The 19,007-nt window shown below is 42.4% G+C and overlaps 1 protein-coding gene across 1 annotated transcript; it reads right to left on the minus strand.

The window, feature by feature from the left end:
* Nucleotides 1–16,109: 16,109 nt before the first annotated feature.
* LOC147967228 (kinesin-like protein KIN-6) lies at nucleotides 16,110–17,271 on the minus strand. Its single transcript, XM_087527866.1, has 5 exons — nucleotides 17,142–17,271; nucleotides 16,909–17,055; nucleotides 16,737–16,825; nucleotides 16,265–16,360; nucleotides 16,110–16,163 (listed from the first exon to the last, which is right to left on the minus strand). The coding sequence occupies exons 1-5, from the start codon at nucleotides 17,269–17,271 to the stop codon at nucleotides 16,110–16,112; spliced, it is 516 nt and encodes a 171-aa protein (XP_087383992.1).
* Nucleotides 17,272–19,007: the final 1,736 nt, after the last annotated feature.

Below are 19,007 nucleotides of genomic sequence, written 5' to 3' on the forward strand. Positions count from 1 at the left end.
CCCGCCTCGCCGCCGTCTCCCTCGACCCGCCTCGCCGCCGTCTCCCCCGACCCCGCCTCGCCGCGCCTCGGTGCCGCCGTCTCCCCCGACCCCATCTCTCCCCCCGCCCTCTGTAAGCACTCTCCCCTTCCGATCCCTCTTCTCTGCTTAGTATGAACCCTAGCTATTTAGTGCTAGTTAGTATGAACCCTAGGCTATTTTTAGTGCTAGTTAGTTAATTACTTATATGGTAATTAGGGCAGTAGTTCCTAGGTACTAATTAGTTAGTAAGAACTAGGTACTAATTAGGTATTAGGTACCATGAGTATTATTTATAGTAAGTTTATTTTTAGTAAGAACTAATTGAATTAATAGAACTCGTTAGTAAGAACTTGTTGCTATTTTTTTTAGTTAAAGCAATTTTTCTCGCATCGACGTGGACGATGCCTATCCCGCATTCTCGTTGTCGAGTCGGCGGAGGACGACACCTGCTTGACCAGATGGGCCATGTCCGGGACTGGGCTCCGCCGGGGTGGTACTGGGAGGCGCTACCTACCGGGGGGCGCAAGTTGGTGAGGAGCCAGCCTGTCGTTGACCCGAACCTTCTTTGGTGGCGGTCGCGTGGGCCAGTGACGGTCCAAAGGCTCGAGGACTCCGCGGAGGTGGTGCGTCACCGTGTTAGTGAGGAGGACGCGCACGTCCGTCGCTACTTGTTTGCGTTGGAGCACAGGTTCTCTAATACCTGGCGGGTTCTCCAAGGATCTCACTGGAGCTATGATCCCGTGATGGTTCCTTCTCTGTGGGTGTCCATCGCCCGCGCCAATACCCGTCGTGTGCTAGGGTTTTAGTTGTACTAGTGATGTTATATGTATGACACTATTCAGGATGTATTAGTGATAATATTCGACGATGTACGGACGCATGAGATGATTTACTTTTGCTTATTGAATGCATGCTAATTTGAGTCCTATAAGATATTTTGAAATGTATATCTTGTGTTGCTCAATATCCAAGTGGCCGGTCATGTTTGCAGGTTACACCTCCGAGTGGCCTATGTTTTACCGGAATGTTGATTCATTTCTGTTCCGGCAAATTTCAGGCGCTCGATATGTCCTATGTTAGCAAAGGTCATGCCGGATTTTTCCGTGAATTTTGGCATGACTTTTGCCAGAATATGTAGGAAATATCGAGTGCCCCAGATTTGTGTGTTGAGTATCCTGGTAGTTGTCTTCTATCGATTTTCAATTAATGTTTTAACTATGAACATAGGAAATGTCTGACGACAAAAAGGATTTCGGTATTTGCAAATACTGCGAAGACGAGCGCGGCCTGTGCGACGGAATCTTCCTAGATGATGATAGGCGCTTCAGCATCAAGCTGGACGAGAACTTCGAAGTGGATACAGTAAGTCACAACGACAAGTCTTTTTTCGTAATTAAGCATGACATCTACTTCATTTGCTTCAACTTATTTTTTTTTACTATTCTACTAGCGTATCCCCTGCCATGCAAGAGTTTTTGTATTGGATAAGATAGGTTTCAGTCATACTATGGAGGTAAAGAAAGTTTACTTGAAGACCGAGCATGGTTATATTTTCCACGCAAAATTATACAATTCAGATGACTACACCTATTTTGGATGCAAAACATGGCGATCACTATGCAAGACTTATGCATTTGAGCCTGATATGGTTATCACCTTTGATATTCGTCCGGAAGATGATATTGAAGGTAATACCGACATCTGGGTCGATGTGCAGACGCCTCCAATTACACCATTATGTAAGTTTCTCAACCATATTTATGTCTTTGATATTGTTTATTCAAAAATAGTTGACAACTAATTTGTATTGTCAGCTTATTTCGGTGCAAGCAAACATGTCCAGCGCTTGGTAGACAGGACCTACTACTGTCCCGGGGCTGAACTAAACTGTGAGGAGCTAAGTCATTATGTTTCATGGCTTGAGGATCTTGATATTGTCAAGACAAATTTTCTTCCTGGACTTAGAAATGTTAGTACTGAAAACGTGCGACCAATAGTGTTTGTAATGAACTACGGTCACATCTATTTAGGAAGGATGGTAAGATTTTTACTATTTATCCTCAGTGCATCTTTTCCATACATTATTTGTGAAGCTAAACTTCATTGCTAAGTATGTTACCATACGATGTTCTTCAACAGGGACTCCCGATGAATGTTGTGCCTTATGGGATCGAGACTAAAGGTATCATGAGTATTATTAGCTTACGGCCAAGATATCCTACATGTTACTTTTGTGCTTTCAAGATCAGCGATGAATGCTTAATAGTGCAAGACTGGACCAAATATGTGATGGGGGAGCGCAGAGAAGTACTAGGGGGCAGCAAACAGATGTGCTACCCAAAATTAGGAGACAGGTTCATCTGCATGCTCCAACTTGATCAAGGAGGAGAGCTACACATGTTTTATGTTATTTTACCTAAGAGAGAGCAGCAGGAGTGAATAGCTACCTAGAAATGAGTTTGAGGATGATGATGTGCTACACTATTACTATGATGATAAAATAGCTAGTGTTGGTGGTAATGACTATGATGATTATTATTAGCTAGTGTTGGTGGTGATTAGCTAGCTAGAATGAGAGTTTAAAGATGATGATGTGTGCTACACTATGACTATGATGATTAAATAGCTAATGTTGGTGGTAATGACTATGATGATGATTAAATAGCTTGTGTTGGCGGATTAGATTCAAGTGGGGGCAACATGTGATGCACATCGAAAGTACTCCTAGTCCAAACTAGATCAAGTTTGGATTTGTAGTATACTTTTGACATGCACCACATATTGCCTCCACTTGAAACTAATCCACCTTCATTTGACACACTGTTATGGACATAATGATGTAAACCTCATAACTGCTATTGTACCAATATTTGTACGACGGAGCATTAATACACTAAAATTAAAAAGATAAAAAAAGAATACTAGTAGCGATGGACAGAAAACGCGTTGCCAGTAGTTACATTAGCGGTAGCGTGGGATTGAACAAACGCTGCAGCTACTTGTCCTAGCAGTAGCGCGTGCGGGCACGCATTACTGCTAAGCAATAGCTGTAGCGCCTTATTAGTAGCGCCGGTACCCGCGCTACTGAGAGGCCCAAAACCCTCGCTGCTGCTAGGCATTTCCCTAGTAGTGGGAGTTCGGCGGCGACGGGAACAAGGCGGAGTTCGTCGGCGACCGGTGATACGTCTCCGTCGTATCTATAATTTTTGATTGTTATATGCCAATATTATTCAACTTTCATATACTTTTCGGCAACTTTTTATACTATTTTGGGACTAACATATTGATCCAGTGCCATGTGCCAGTTCCTATTTGTTGCATGTTTTATGTTTCGCAGAATATCCATATCAAACGGAATCCAAACGGGATAAAAACGGACGGAGCTTATTTTTGGAATATTTGGAAAATTCCGGAAGAAAAATCCACGCGAGACGGTGCCCGAGGTGGCCACGAGGTAGGGGGGCGCCCCTGCCCCCCCCCCCTAGGCGCGCCCCTGACCCTCGTGGGCCACCCATAAGGCGGTTGATGCCCTTCTTCGGCCGCAAGAAAGCTAATTCTTGGTAAAAAATCACGGCGAAGGTTTCAGTCCAATCGGAGTTACGGATCTCCATATATATATATATATATATATATATATATATATATATATATATATATATATACGAAAAGGTGAAAGGGCAGCAGAACGGAACGCAGAAACAGAGAGAGACAGAGAGACAGATCCAATCTCGGAGGGGCTCTCGCCCCTCCCACGCCATGGAGGCCAAGGACCAGAGGGGAAACCCTTCTCCCATCTAGGGAGGAGGTCGAGGAAGAAGAAGACGAAGGGGCCCCCTCTCCCCTTCTCTTCCGGTGGCGCCGGAACGCCACCGTGGCCATCATCATCACCGCAATCTTCACCGCCATCATCACCAACTCTTCCCCCCTCTATGCAGCGGTGTAACCTCTCTCTTACCCACTATAATCTCTACTTAAACATGGTGCTCAACGCTATATATTATTTCCCAATGATGTATGGCTATCCTATGATGTTTGAGTAGATTCGTTTTGTCCTATGGGCTATTTGATGATCAAGATTGGTTTGAGTTGCATGTTTTATTATTGATGATGTCCTATGGTGCTCTCCGTGTCGAGCAAGCGTGAGGGATTCCTGCTGTAGGGTTTGCAATATGTTCATGATTTGCTTATGGTGGGTGGTGTGAGTGACAGAAGCACAGACTCGAGTAAGTAGGTGATTTGCGTATGGGATAAAGGGGACTTGATGCTTTAATGCTATGGTTGGGTTTTACCTTAATGATCTTTAGTAGTTGCGGATGCTTGCTAGAGTTCCAATCATAAGTGCATATGATCCAAGTAGAGAAAGTATGTTAGCTTATGCCTCTCCCTCAAATAAAATTGCAATAATGATTACCGGTCTAGTTATCGATTGCCCAGGGACAAATAACTTTCTCGTAACAAAAAGCTCTCTACTAAAACTAATTTGGTTGTGTCTTCATCTAAATAGCCCCTAGCTTTTATTTACTTGCTCTTTATTTTCTTGCAAGCCTATCCAAAAACACATACAAAGTACTTCTAGTTTCATACTTGTTCTAGGTAAAGCGAACGTCAAGCGTGCGTAGAGTTGTATCGGTGGTCGATAGAACTTGAGGGAATATTTGTTCTACCTTTAGCTCCTCGTTGGGTTCAACACTCTTACTTATCAAAAGAGGCTACAATTGATCCCCTATACTTGTGGGTTATCAAGACCTATTTCTGGCGCCGTTGCCGGGGAGCAATAGCGTGGGGTGAATACTCTCGTGTGTGCTTGTTTGCTTTATCACTAAGTAATTTTTATTTGCTGTTCTTAGTCGTTCTCTATCTTTAGTTATGGATATGGAACACGAAATACCAAAAAAATTAGGTGTACTTGCTGCTCATGGAGATGGGGAACCTCCTAAAACCCTCGATGCTCGTTATGTGACAGATATTATGTACTACTTTGATAATCCAGAGAAAACCCCATTAAATTTGGTAATGGGAGTAACGTTGGATCAACGTGAATACTTTAGGGATTATCGCTTGACACAAAAAGGGAAACTATTATGGGATCAAATTTATATGTTGAAGTGGTATGCTAGGCAACTATGCTTGAGATATGATTATACTTGTTGCTCTAGGATGAAGGCTCCACACCTTCCCTTTTCATGCAAATTTAATGATAATAAAACCTTAGCTTCTTATGATATTGGTATCTATGATTACTATGATGTGGAACAAATAGAAGAATTTGTTGCTTTTATGGGTGCTTATGAAATTGAATCTATGTTTAAAGGGTTTGAAGATTTTGATGATTCGGTTTATAGACCTGAAAATTTAGCTATCCTTAATATTGTTATGAGAATTATGAATACAATTACGATATTAATGCACTTATTGAGAAAGTCTCCGCTGTCCAAGAAGAGACTAATATTTTGCAGGAGTCTATGGAAGAAGAATTTACTGAAACTGTGAGCTCATTGGATGAAAAAGATGACGAGGAGAGCGAAGAACAAAAGGAGGAAGAGCGGATTAGCTACCCGTGCCCACCTTCTAATGAGAGTAACTCTTCAACTCATACATTGTTTTATTTCCCTTCATGCTTACCGAAGGATGATTTCTATGATGATTGTTATGATCCCATTGATTCTCTTGAAATATCCCTTTTTGATGATGCTTGCTATGCTTGTGGCCAAGATGCCAATATGAATTATGCCTATGGAGATGAACTTGCTATAGTTCCTTATTTTAAACATGAAATTGTTGCTATTGCACCCACGCATGATAGTCCTATTATCTTTTTGAATTCTCCCAAGTATACTATATCGGAGAAGTTTGCACTTATTAAGGACTATATTGATGGGTTGCCTTATACCGTTGCACATGATGATTTTGATGAATATAATATGCATGTGCTTGCTGCTCCTACTTGCAATTATTATGAGATAGGAACTATATCTCCACCTCTCTATGTTTCCAACACGAAAAAATTGCAATAAACTGTTTATACTATGCATTGCCTTTACTATGTGTGCATGAATTGTTCTTTTATAACATGACGATGCATAGGAAGAGAGTTAGACTTTGTTGTTGCATGATATATGTTGCTTTGTGCTCACTACTAAATTACAAATCATTGCTAATTAAAATTGGCTTTGATATACCTTGGGATCCGGGTGGATTCACTACTTGAGCACTATATGCCTAGCTTAATGGCTTTAAAGAAAGCGCTGTCAGGGAGACAACCTGGAAGTTTTAGAGAGTCATTTATTTCTGTTGAGTGCTTTCATATAGTTTAAAAACAACAAAAATAAAGAGGGGAACCCAAAACTTTCCAAAAAGGAAAGTGAAAGTGAGAAAGACAAGCATTGTTGAAGTGGGAAAGCTCCTTGAACTTTGTTCATGCTCACGGAAACTTTGTGAATCTTGATTACATAAACTTTTCAACAAAAATAATTATCCCCTTGTACAATTCCATTGTATTATAAAAATAATGTGTCAAGGTTTGCCTTTAGGATGTTTACAATGCTTGTTGGTTTGTACGGTGCAGGACAGAAACTTTGGCTGTAGTGCGCGATTTTAGTTTTTTACTGGAACGTCAAATGGTTTGGATTCTTTATGAACTATCTTTCTATACAAATTTTTTAATTTTCCTAATTTTGGCAGAATTTTTCAAGTATCAGAAGTATGGTGAATGTTCATATTATTACAGACTATTCTGTTTTAGACAGATTCTGTTTTTGATGCATAGTTTGCTTGTTTTGATGAAACTATCAATTTACATCAGTGGATTAAGCCATGAAAAAGTTATATTATAGTAGACCCAATGCAAAAACAAAATATGAATTGGTTTGCAATAGTACTTAGAGTAGTGATTTACTTTATTATACTAACGGATCTTACCGAGTTTTCTGTTGAAGTTTTGTGTGGATGAAGTGTTCGATGATCGAGAAGGTTTCGATGTGAGAAGAAGGAAGAGAGGCAAGAGCTCAAGCTTGGGGATGCTTGAGGCACCCCAAGTGAATATTCAAGGAGACTCAAGCGTCTAAGCTTGGGGGTGCCCCGGAAGGCATCCCCTCTTTCTTCAACAAGTATCGGTATGTTTTCGGATTCGTTTCGTTCATGCGATATGTGCAATTTTGGAGCGTCTTTTTGCTTTAGTTTTCATTTTTCTTTTATGCACCATGCTGGTATGAGATTGTCCTTGGTTGATTTATAGAATGCTCATTGCACTTCACTTATATCTTTTGAGTATGGCTTTATAGAATGCTTCATGTGCTTCACTTATATCATTTGAAGCTTGGATTGCCTGTTTCTCTTTACATAGACAACCGTCATTTGTAGAATGCTCTTTTGCTTCACTTATATTTGTTAGAGCGTGGACATATCTTTTGTAGAAAGAGACATATCTTTTGTAGAAAGAGACATATCTTTTGTAGAAAGAATTAAACTCTCGTGCTTCACTTATATCTATTTGGAGAGATGACAGGAACTGGTCATTCACATGGTTAGTCATAAAACCCTACATAAAACTTGTAGATCACTGAATATGATATGTTTGATTCCTTGCAATAGTTTTGCGATATAAAGGTGGTGATATTAAAGTCGTGCTAGTTGAGTAATTGTGAAATTGAGAAATACTTGTGTTGAGGTTTGCAAGTCCCGTAGCATGCACGTATGGTGAACCGTTATGTAACGAAGTTGGAGCATGAGGTGTTTATTGATTGTCTTCCTTATGAGTGGCGGTCGGGGACGAGCGATGGTCTTTTCCTACCAGTCTATCCCTTTAGTACCGTGCATTGCCCTTTCTCACCTCGAGAGTTGGTGCAAACTTCGCCGGTGCATCCAAACCCGTGATACGATATGCTCTATCACACATAAACCTCCTTATATCTTCCTCAAAATAGCCACCATACCTACCTATTATGGCATTTCCATAGCCATTCCGAGATATATTGCCATGCAACTTCCATCATCATCATATACATGACTTGAGCATTTATTGTCATATTGCTTTGCATGATCGTAAGATAGCTAGCATGATGTTTTCATGGCTTGTCCGTTTTTTGATGTCATTGCTACGCTAGATCATTGCACATCCCGGTACACCGCCGGAGGCATTCATATAGAGTCATATCTTTGTTCTAGATATCGAGTTGTAATATTGAGTTGTAAGTAAATAAAAGTGTGATGATCATCATTATTAGAGCATTGCCCCAGTGAGGAAAGGATGATGGAGACTATGATTCCCCCACAAGTCGGGATGAGACTCCGGACGAAAAAAAAGAGAAAGGCCCAAAAAGGACAAAAAACAAAAAAATGAGAGAAAAAGATAAAAGAGGCAATGTTACTATCCTTTTACCACACTTGTGCTTCAAAGTAGCACCATGTTCTTCATATAGAGAGTCTCTTGAGTTATCACTTTCATATAATAGTGGGAATTTTCATTATAGAACTTGGCTTGTATATCCCAACGATGGGCTTCCTCAAATGCCCTAGGTCTTCATGAGCAAGCAAGTTGGATGCACACCCACTTAGTTTCAGTTTGAGCTTTCATACACTTATAACTCTAGTGCATCCGTTGCATGGCACAATCCCTACTCCTCACATTGACATCAATTGATGGGCATCTCCATAGCCCATTGATTAGCCGCGTCGATGTGAGACTTTCTCCTTTTTGTCTTCTCCACATAACCCCCATCATCATATTCTATTCCACCTATAGTGCTATGTCCATGGCTCACACTCATGTATTGCGTGAAAGTTGAAAAGGTTTGAGAAACGTCAAAAGTATGAAACAATTGCTTGGCTTGTCATCGGGGTTGTGCATGATGTGAATATTTTGTGTGGTGAAGATGGAGCATAGCCAGACTATATGATTTTGTAGGGATGAGCTTTCTTTGGCTATGTTATTTCAATAAGACATAATTGCTTGGTTGGTATGCTTGAAGTATTATTGTTTTTATGTCAAAGGATAGACTATAGCTTTGAATCACTCGCGTCTTAATATTCATGCCATGATTAGACATATGATCAAGATTATGCTAGGTAGCATTCCACATCAAAAATTATCTTTTTTATCATTTACCTACTCGAGGACGAGCAGGAATTAAGCTTGGGGATGTTGATACGTCTCCGTCATATCTATAATTTTTTATGGTTCCATGCCAATATTATTCAACTTTCATATACTTTTTGGCAACTTTTTATACTATATTTGGGACTAACATATTGATCCAGTGCCCAGTGCCAGTTCCTGTTTGTTGCATGTTTTATGTCTCGTAGAATATCCATATCAAACGGAATCCAAACGGGATAAAAACGGATGGAGCTTATTTTTGGAATATTTGGAAAATTCCGGAAGAAAAATCCACGCGAGACGGTGCCCGAGGTGGACACGAGGCAGGGGGCGCCCCTGCCCCCCTGGGCGCGCCCCTGACCCTCGTGGGCCACCCGTAAGGCGGTTGATGCCCCTCTTCGGCCACAAGAAAGCTATTTTTTGGTAAAAAATCACGGCGAAGGTTTCATTCCAATCGGAGTTACATATCTCCATATATATATATATATGAAACGGTGAAAGGGCAGCAGAACGGAACGCAGAAACAGAGAGAGACAGAGAGACAGATCCAATCTCGGAGGGGCTCTCGCCCCTCCCACGCCATGGAGGCCAAGGACTAGAGGGGAAACCCTTCTCCCATCTAGGGAGGAGGTCAAGGAAGAAGAAGACGAAGGGGCCCCCTCTCCCCTTCTCTTCCGGTGGCGCCGGAACGCCACCGTGTCCATCATCATCACCGCAATCTTCACCAACAACTTCACCGTCATCATCACCAACTCTTCCCCCCTCTATGCAGCGGTGTAACCTCTCTCTTACCCACTGTAATCTCTACTTAAACATGGTGCTCAACGCTATATATTATTTCCCAATGATGTATGTCTATCCTATGATGTTTGAGTAGATTCATTTTGTCCTATGGGCTATTTGATGATCAAGATTGGTTTGAGTTGCATGTTTTATTATTGTTGCTGTCCTATGGTGCTCTCCATGTCGCGCAAGCGTGAGGGATTCCCGCTGTAGGGTTTGCAATATGTTCATGATTTGCTTATGGTGGGTGGCGTGAGTGACAGAAGCACAGACCCAAGTAAGTAGGTTATTTGCGTATGGGATAAAGGGGATTTGATGCTTTAATGCTATGGTTGGGTTTTACCTTAATGATATTTACTAGTTGTGGATGCTTGCTAGAGTTCCAATCATAAGTGTATATGATCCAAGTAGAGAAAGTATGTTAGCTTATGCCTCTCCCTCAAATAAAATTGCAATAATGATTACCGGTCTAGTTATCGATTGTCTAGGGACAAATAACTTTCTCGTAACAAAAAGCTCTCTAATAAAACTAATTTAGTTGTGTCTTCATCTAAATAGCCCCTAGCTTTTATTTACTCGCTCTTTATTTTCTAGCAAGCCTATCCAAAAACACCTACAAAGTACTTCTAGTTTCATACTTGTTCTAGGTAAAGCGAACGTCAAGCGTGCGTAGAGTTGTATCGGTGGTCGATAGAACTTGAGGGAATATTTGTTCTACCTTTAGCTCCTCGTTGGGTTCGACACTCTTACTTATCGAAAGAGGCTGTAATTGATCCCCTATACTTGTGGGTTATCAACCAGAGGCATCGGCGTTGGACGATGGCCGTGGGTGCGACGGCGACCGGCGAGGGCGGGAGCGGGGCGGCGACCGGCGGCTGGAGCAGGGAAACCCTAAACGGGGCCATAGGGTGGCATCTGCCGTAAATAGGACGACTAACAGGGGCAATACAAAAAAACGTTTCGTTTCATTAGGGGAAGCTACGGTCTGGTGCGGGAAGGAGGGTACCCCCGACTTTTCTCCACTGTGAGGTCTCATTTGGTTGCAAGGTTTCCCGGGATCCCCGAGGACAAGGACAAGTCCAAGACCAAGACCGTCTCCAGTTGATCTCTCTCTCTCTCTCCATGCCATGACATGAAATTAGAGCAATCCCCATCAATTTGGAGCACAATCACTTATGTTGAGTCTGCAGACAGTCTTGGACTTAAAATTGATGCATTTAGTCCCTTTCTCTCATGTCAGCAGGTGCCAAACTGAATTTGTCCCACACACACTTATCACATCCATTCCATCATCAATTCGACAGGTTTGACGGCAGCACTTGGAACACAACGTTCAACTTATCCTCTGCCAACTTGATTACCTGAGGCAGCTTATCCTCTGCCCACTACTAGGAAAAGGCGTACTAGTGGCGCACCAGTTTTTCCTACTAATGGTGCACTACTGGTGCGCCACTAGTACCACGCCACTAGTATTTTTTACTAATGGCGCACCAGTGGTGCGCCATTAGTATCTGGTATACTAATGGTGCACCACTGGTGCGCCATTAGTATAGGCCACGGTGCGCCATTAGTATAGGCCACTGGTGCGCCATTAGTATAGACCATGGTGCGCCATTAGTATTTTTGAATTTTGAAGGCGGAAAAATAGTAGTGGCGCACCGTCTAACCCCCACCGTGCGCCATTGCTATTTTTGAATTTTGAATTTGGATCTGGATCGCGATTTTTTTGCCCATTTTTTGCTCGTTTTTTTTGCTCATTTTTTGCACGATATTATTTCAAATTTTGTTCCCGTTTTTGGATCTTGTACGTTCTTTTGTCGTGTTCTTTTGCCGGAGAGGAGTTCGCCGGAGAGGAGGAGGAGGAGGTGACCGGAGAGGAGGAGGAGGAGGTGACCGGAGAGGCGCTCGCCTACATCGCCGAAGAGGGGGAGGAGGTCGCCGGAGAGGAGATCACCGGAGCATCGGAGAGGAGGAAGGAGAAACCATGAGGGGATGGGAGGAGAGGAGGGAGGAGGAGCTCACCGGAGATGAGGAAGGAGGAGCTCACCGGAGAGGAGGGAGGAGAAACCGTGAGGGGAAGGGAGGAGAGGAGGGAGGAGGAGGTCGCTGGAGAGGAGGAGGAGGAGGAGGTCGCCGAAGAGGAGGTCGCCGTAGAGGAGGAGGAGGAGGTCGCCGCAGAGGAGGAGGAGGAGGTCGCCGGAGAGGAGGTCGCCGGAGAGGAGGAGGAGGTCGCCCGAGAGGAGGAGGGTAGTATGGTGGAGGAGAGAAGGGAAGATGGAGTAGAGGAGAGGTGGAGATGGAGTGGAGGAGAGGTGGAGTGGAGGAGAAGAATGAAGAGGTAAGGAGGAGAGGACACGCCCAGCCATATATACGGCATAATAATGGCGCACCGTGGGCAGGTGCGCCATTACTAATTTTTTTATTTTTTTTTTATTTATTTTGAATTTTGAAGGCCGGAAGATACTAATGGCGCACCATGGGCAGGTGCGCCATTAGTAACTTTTTTTATTTTTTTTTGATTTATTTTGAATTTTGAAGGCGGAAAGATAGTAATGGCGCACCATGGCAGGTGCGCCATTAGTAAATTTGAATTTTTTGAATTTTTTTGCCTCTCCAGATCTTAAAAGCCCCGTATCTTTTTTTCTGTTAGGTTTTTGAGGATTTTGAAAATGTTTAACAAAGTTCCCCCAGTTAAATTCGGATGTAACTTTTCGAGTAGATGATTTTTCATATAAAAAACTTTTTCATCCGAGTTCGTATGCAAAAGTTATGCCCATTTTTACAAATTCTCGAGAGATTTTGCAAAAAAGTCGAAAATTCATGTTTGTAAATTTTGCTAACAATTAGACCACATATCACATGGGAATCTTATTTTATTTTATTTTATTGACATTTCTATCATTTTCTTTTATTTTTTTGAAACTGAAAAGGCGGTCCGGGGGGGGTGCATTCGGGGGAATGTTTGGGCCAAATTACTAATGGCGCACCGTGGGAGTGGTGCGCCATTACTAGTTCAACTAGTAATGGCGCACCACTCCCACGGTGCGCCATTAGTAGTTTTGAAAAAGTAATAATAATTTTTTTTTACTAATGGCGCACCGTGGATGTGGTGCACCATTAGTATTTGCACACTAATGGCGCACCACATGTACAGTGCGTCATTAGTGTCCATATTGGCTATAGCTATTTTTGTAGTAGTGGCCCTAATCATATTTCCTTGAATGCTGAAGTCATGGATCCATCTGTAGAGAGTATTAAGATGCCTGAGGCAGCCCCTGCTCCTCCTGCTTCAGCCCATAAGGATGGTGTCAAGATGTCTTATGCATCAGCTGTAAGCTTCCTCTATTTATTATGTAGTTTTTCCTTGCTTATTGTACAGCTTGATTTTGATTCATGAGTAACTTGTTTCATGCTTTGTCGGCTTTTATGACGATAGGTCAAGGGCACACAGTGTGCATACATTGGCAAGGTAAAAGCCCCTGCTCCTTCTGCTTCAGCCTATAAGGATGGTGTCAAGATGTCAAAATTTGTAAGATACATCCCATAGCTACATGACTAATAATCAAACTTGCATATACAGATATAAAAAGGGGTAGCAACCTTAGTAAGATGCATGAAAAATAGCATCAAACGGCATGCTCTAATCAAGAATTGGTATTTTTACAATATGGGTTGGTTACTCACAATTCAACATCAGTGGATATACTAGCAATGCAGTTCTGATCTGAATTTAGTTGTAGTGATTCTGGTCTAAACTTAGTTGTATCAAGGCATAAATTAGAGCCCAAAGTTGTATTAACCCCAAATAATAAAAAAGCTCACAAGTTTCTTCTTTATCAGTGCACTAGCTAGTGAATTATAATTGCAGATGACTCCTGGGTAATAATAATTGAGTGCAGTCATGTCATTTTCTACATCGTTTTCTCTCTTGATAGGAACTAGAACTCAATCAAGAACAGTGCCAAATATTATAAAGCGTTCTTTGCAAGATCCAGGATATAGCATTAACGTCTTGGGGAGAGGAGGGGGTCATCCTTACCGGCGATGTAACAGTGGCACCGGGGGGAGGGGGGAGGGGGCGTCGCTTCAGTCGCCGGCGGAGGAGCTCGGAGGCGGTCCGGGGCGCTGGATCTTGGTCGACGAGCTCTGGGGTCGTGGGTTTTCTCCCCGTAGAAAGGATGTGGGTCGGGCAGGGTTACCCGAGAACGATGCGGTCCAAATGATCAACTCGATTTCCCTGGACCAACTCGGCCCGAGCCAGGATTCGATCTCACGACGAGCGTATTCAGAGCAGGACGAGACAACCACACGACCAATTCAGTTGTTATGTTTACCTACATGTTTCTTTCCTTTTGTTCTTTCGTGTCTTTCTTTTCTTTTTTATATCCCTTTTTTTTCAAGTTCGAGAAACCTTTTTGCTTCATCAATTTTTTCTGCAAAATCGTATTTTTTTGTCAAATTCGAATAACTTTTTTCAAACTCGATGACCTTTTTTTTCAAATTTCGATGAACTTTTTCAAATTCAACAAACGTTTTTAAAATTTGATGAACTTTTTGTTTCAAATTTGGTGAACTTTTTTCAAATCCGGTGAAATTTTTGCAAATCCGATGAACGTTTTTCTCAAATCCAGTGAACTTTTTTAAAATTTAATGAACTTTTTTCAAATTGGATGAACTTTTTTCTCAAATCTAATGATTTTTTTCAAATTCGATGAACTTTTTTCAAATATTGTGAAATTTGTTTTAAAATTGATGAGCTGCTTCTTAGAATTGATGAACTTTTTCAAATTCAGGAACTGCTTTAAAATTCGTAAATTTCAGATCCATTCGTTTTTTCAGTTTTGTGAAGGAAGGAACGAACGCCAAAAAAAAAAGAACGAAGGAACGAAACGCGCAGCTGCGAACGAGGAAAGGAGCGAGCGTGCTAGCTGGGCCGGCCCACGCGAGGCTGCTGCGAGCGCCCGGTAAGACAACCGGCTCCTCCTTTCCTCCAGCATGGGTTCGGCTCCAGTTTTCCATTTGGGCCAACCAGTGGAAGGTCTAGGCACAGCCGAAAGGACCAAGATGCTTCTTGAATCGGCTGACATGGACACAAGTTGACATGACTATGAATAATCGTGTTTTTCTCTCTTTTTGCCGCTAACATGAAGAAAAATCAAGCTGTTTGTCCAAAAAAAGAATAATATTTTTTTAAACTTGTGGGTGTATTTTTTAAAAGATCTTTTTCGGGGAATAAAGTGCCGACTACAGCTCAGGGGAATCTTCTTTTCGCTATATAGTCCCTCGGTACCGATAAAAAATCGCAAACTATGATGATGAGAGCGTTTTCTTAGATAGATAAATTTTCATGTGTCACCAAAAGTTTAGTTGTGAACTGGACTTGGTGAAGATCCTACAGAAGCACCCGCCGTGGAGAAGTAATAATTAACTAGACCAAACCAAGATGATTTGACGGTATGAATTTTATCTAATTGAGTGGGTGGGTGTTCTTCTCTAGCCCCAGCGATGCCTCATGCTTTGAGGAGCTAGATGAGCGAGTCCGATCGCCCAATTGCCGTCGCCGGCCGATGCCTTGGCGCCTCCTCTATCCTGCAGTAACAGCCATTGTGCCAGTTAGTTAGGTTAGAATATCAGTAATCGGTCCAAAACCAAACGCTTTCCGCAGACAAAGGGGGCGTGTGCATGCGTACCGCAGCCCTCTTCTTGAGTCCTTGAGCATCATGGCCGCCACCGGCAGACGGCAGTAGCCTCCTCTTGGTTCACCAAACCAAACCACAGGTTGTGTCAACTATATTATGGATATTAATTACCTATCAAGCTGGTTTTTGCATTTAGGTGCCGCCTTCCCTTCTGTAAGTATGCTCGCTCACCTTGACGTCTTCTTTGTGTTTTCACGAGGCTTTTTTTTTAGGGTGTGTTTTCACGAGGCTTCGAAGCGCAAAGGTCCCCATTTGCTTCTTCCTCGCAAAGGTTCTCTTTTTGGTTGGAGCCTCCGCATAAGCAAGACAACCAAATCAGGAAATGCAACTGTAGAAACAAAATAAGTGTGGTATGACAGCATTATTATATATAACCCTAGTAGAATCTGTCAGCTGCATCTACTGTTTCATGCTACATTACAGTATTTGGTAGTAGTAACTAGTAAGTGTAGTAACCAAGGCAAAAATAATCTAATAAGTACCCAAGTCTAGGCACGAAGCAAAAGAGCTTACTATTGAAGCCTTCGTCTGGGGAAGTCCTTCATCCGGTACATGTCGGCCATGTGCTGCAGAAATGCACCGACGTTGATTAGGCGACTCGTCTCATCATTTAATGCAAGCGACGTGAATATACCAAAAATTAGCGACCAAAGATGATGCATGACACTTGACGCCTACCGTGTTCTGCAGCAGCCTCCTTTACCGTGGGCTCGCATCTTTCTGGCTCAGGCACCAGTTCATTAGGATTCTGCTGAGCAGCACCCTAGAAGAGAAGGAAAAGTTCAACCGATATGTCATAGTTTCCAGTAGGGTGTTCCTAGTAGCAGAAACTGGTGTGGAGAATCTATGACGGCATGAGCTCGAGTAACATGCAGTGGCGTGGTCTTGAGATACAAAACAATTGATCATGCATATTGATATTGCTTTCCCTACGCAGAAATCTCTCACTGTGCTTTAAGGAGGACTGTGAAGAGTTCTTGACTGTCTGAAATGGATTTTTTTAATGTTTAGGAGGAACCCATATGGACATACTGCCATAGAAAGAATGCAATATGCATCAGCCTGCCATAGATTCCAAAAACGGGTAGGCTAGACTTCCCTTTGAGTTGCAAAAACGAAAGGATTAAATGATTACATACCATCCCTTGCAGCTCTAAGGAAGGCCGATTTTCTCCCGTGTCAGAGTTCGCTTGCTGAGAGGAACTTGGATAATCATGATGCTTCATTTCTGTACAAAGATTGAACGAAAGTTTAACAACAAAAAATACATCACTAGCAACGATGAAACAAGCATAAGAAATGAGTTTGAACCTTTTATATCGATGTCATGTTGAATACTCTCCACTTCTGTATTGCTGCTTAACTCCTCTTCTTCACTTTGTTCCATGGGAGCTTTCTCGCTAACTTGTACTATATCAGTAAACCGTGCGGACAGATTACATGGAACTATATGAAGTTCTGCAGAAATTATGCATGCATGTGTCTCAGTTGTTGTGTACCAGTTAGTTTAAGAGCTGTCAAACAAAGTGGATATACAATTTGACCTATAAAGCTTAGCTCAGATGGATCATCCAAATGACTGGGTGCATGTGTTACTACACCACCGTCAGGTGCAGATGTTTGCTCAAAACAACTCTCAGAACCATCAGATTCCTTGTTGCCCACTTGTCCCATTATCTGAAATAAGAGAAACATAAAGTAAAAATGATGTTGTTCAGTAACAAGAACTATGTTCAAATGCAACGCAAAATGACTCTGCATACATGAGAAAGTGAGAAAATTGCATGCCCACCTCAGTATTTTCCTTTTTGAGATCGCCTTGGGTTCAGTAACATCAGGAGTGCATGATTCCTCTTTCTGAAACAGTAGGATGGCATTGTATCAGTAGAAGATGAGGCGAATTTCTTCAACACGTTGCGCACGACGGAGTACAGAATGTTGAAGGATAACCAGATCTCATGGCATATACAGTATTGAGATACAGACTTAAAGGGGAGATGTGTTGCTTGCTATTGAGGCACAAGTACTCTAGTACATAAAGCAGGGCAGAAGGTGGTATGCAAAAAAATAAATACACATGAGCATTGGAGATATGGTAAGTTGCTTATAGAGTTCTAATATTAAAGCATACTTATTTGATTATTGCTTGAAATAGCGGAAAAGCATATACCTCCAAATTTAAGTCATTCATCATGCACATATAAGGCAGTATATGTAAATAGAACATCAAACGTTAGATATTATAATTTAAATTGTCTAATGCAGCATCACTGGATCCCAGGTCAGTTTGATTAGGTTAAGAAACCGAGATTAGAGCAATTGATATATCTTCAGCAATTTAAAACTTCTCATGTGAACAACAAGACTTCAGGTCATCCAACTCCTTTTTCAGCCTTATATGTCGGGTGAACAAAAACTGACCGCGCGTGCCCCCGACCCCCTCCTGCCGCCGCCATGACTCCGGCCGGCGGCCATTTCCAGTCGTTGTTAGGTAATCTTGTCAGAGTCCTACAGTAATTACTAGTACATGTAGGTTCTCCAATGGAGAGTCCAGTCAGTTTTTGTATTTGTGATCAAGCTATCGGTTGATTAGTTTAGGAAATATAGGTTTAGTCGGTTTGTAGTTTCCTAGTACTGGTACTAGTACTAGTAAATTTGCAGGTGCAGATGATGTTGCCGGTGGAAGTGATGGGAAGGGCTTGACCATTGCCGACGATGACATATACTCCCTTCGTTCGTAATTACTTGTCGCGGAAATGGATGTATCTGTTTAGATACATCCATTTCCGCGACAAGTAATTCCAAACGGAGGGAGTACTAGTTAAAGGGAGTGCCTGTCATGTGAGGGGAAGTGCCTGACTGAATCCATGTACCACTCATTCGAAGATGGCGTTGTGTCAGGCACATGGTGTTGAAAGCCTGCAAGAGGGGTCCTTGGTCGAGGGACGGAGACAGAGCAACACATGTCGGTGCAGGTGGAGCGGACGGCGGCGCTCCGGGCGTGTGCAGGGCATGCTCTTTGAGCAGAAGGGATGAATGCATCTCCAGAAAAGCCGGTGCATGTACAGAGGCTCATGTGCAGAGCACGTTTGAACAGCGGCAGAACGTTGTCAATCGAAAGGAAGGAAGAATAACGCCACGTCGAATGCATTCGTTGTGTGATGTGTACGTATGCATAACGTGAACGCATGCATGCATTTGGGTTAACCTCCTGCCTGACCTCTACACACGTTAGGCCGACAATTCTGCTAGCTAGCTAGCTACTACTATGTACGAACTGCACGCATGATATTTACCGCGCATTTACGTACAGTAGTAAGAGCATCCGGGGGCTTGACAAATTCCGTTCCTCAAACACCCGCCGATACTAAATCAGTCACGCTTCAAATTTCCTTCTCACAACCAGATTC

This window comes from Triticum urartu, chromosome 6A (assembly GCF_056163025.1).
Source record: "Triticum urartu cultivar PI428250 chromosome 6A, HENAU_Tu73, whole genome shotgun sequence".
Lineage (NCBI taxonomy): Eukaryota > Viridiplantae > Streptophyta > Magnoliopsida > Poales > Poaceae > Triticum > Triticum urartu.

Coding starts and splice junctions, on each gene's coding strand:
- LOC147967228 (XM_087527866.1), bottom strand. CDS start 17,271: ATGGGACAAGTGGGCAACAAGGAATCTGATGGTTCTGAGAGTTGTTTT. Junction 17,056..17,141: donor ATCTGAGCTAAGCTTTATAG/GTCAAATTGTAT, acceptor TAATTTCTGCAG/AACTTCATATAGTTCCATGT. Junction 16,361..16,736: donor CCTTAGAGCTGCAAGGGATG/GTATGTAATCAT, acceptor CTTCTCTTCTAG/GGTGCTGCTCAGCAGAATCC.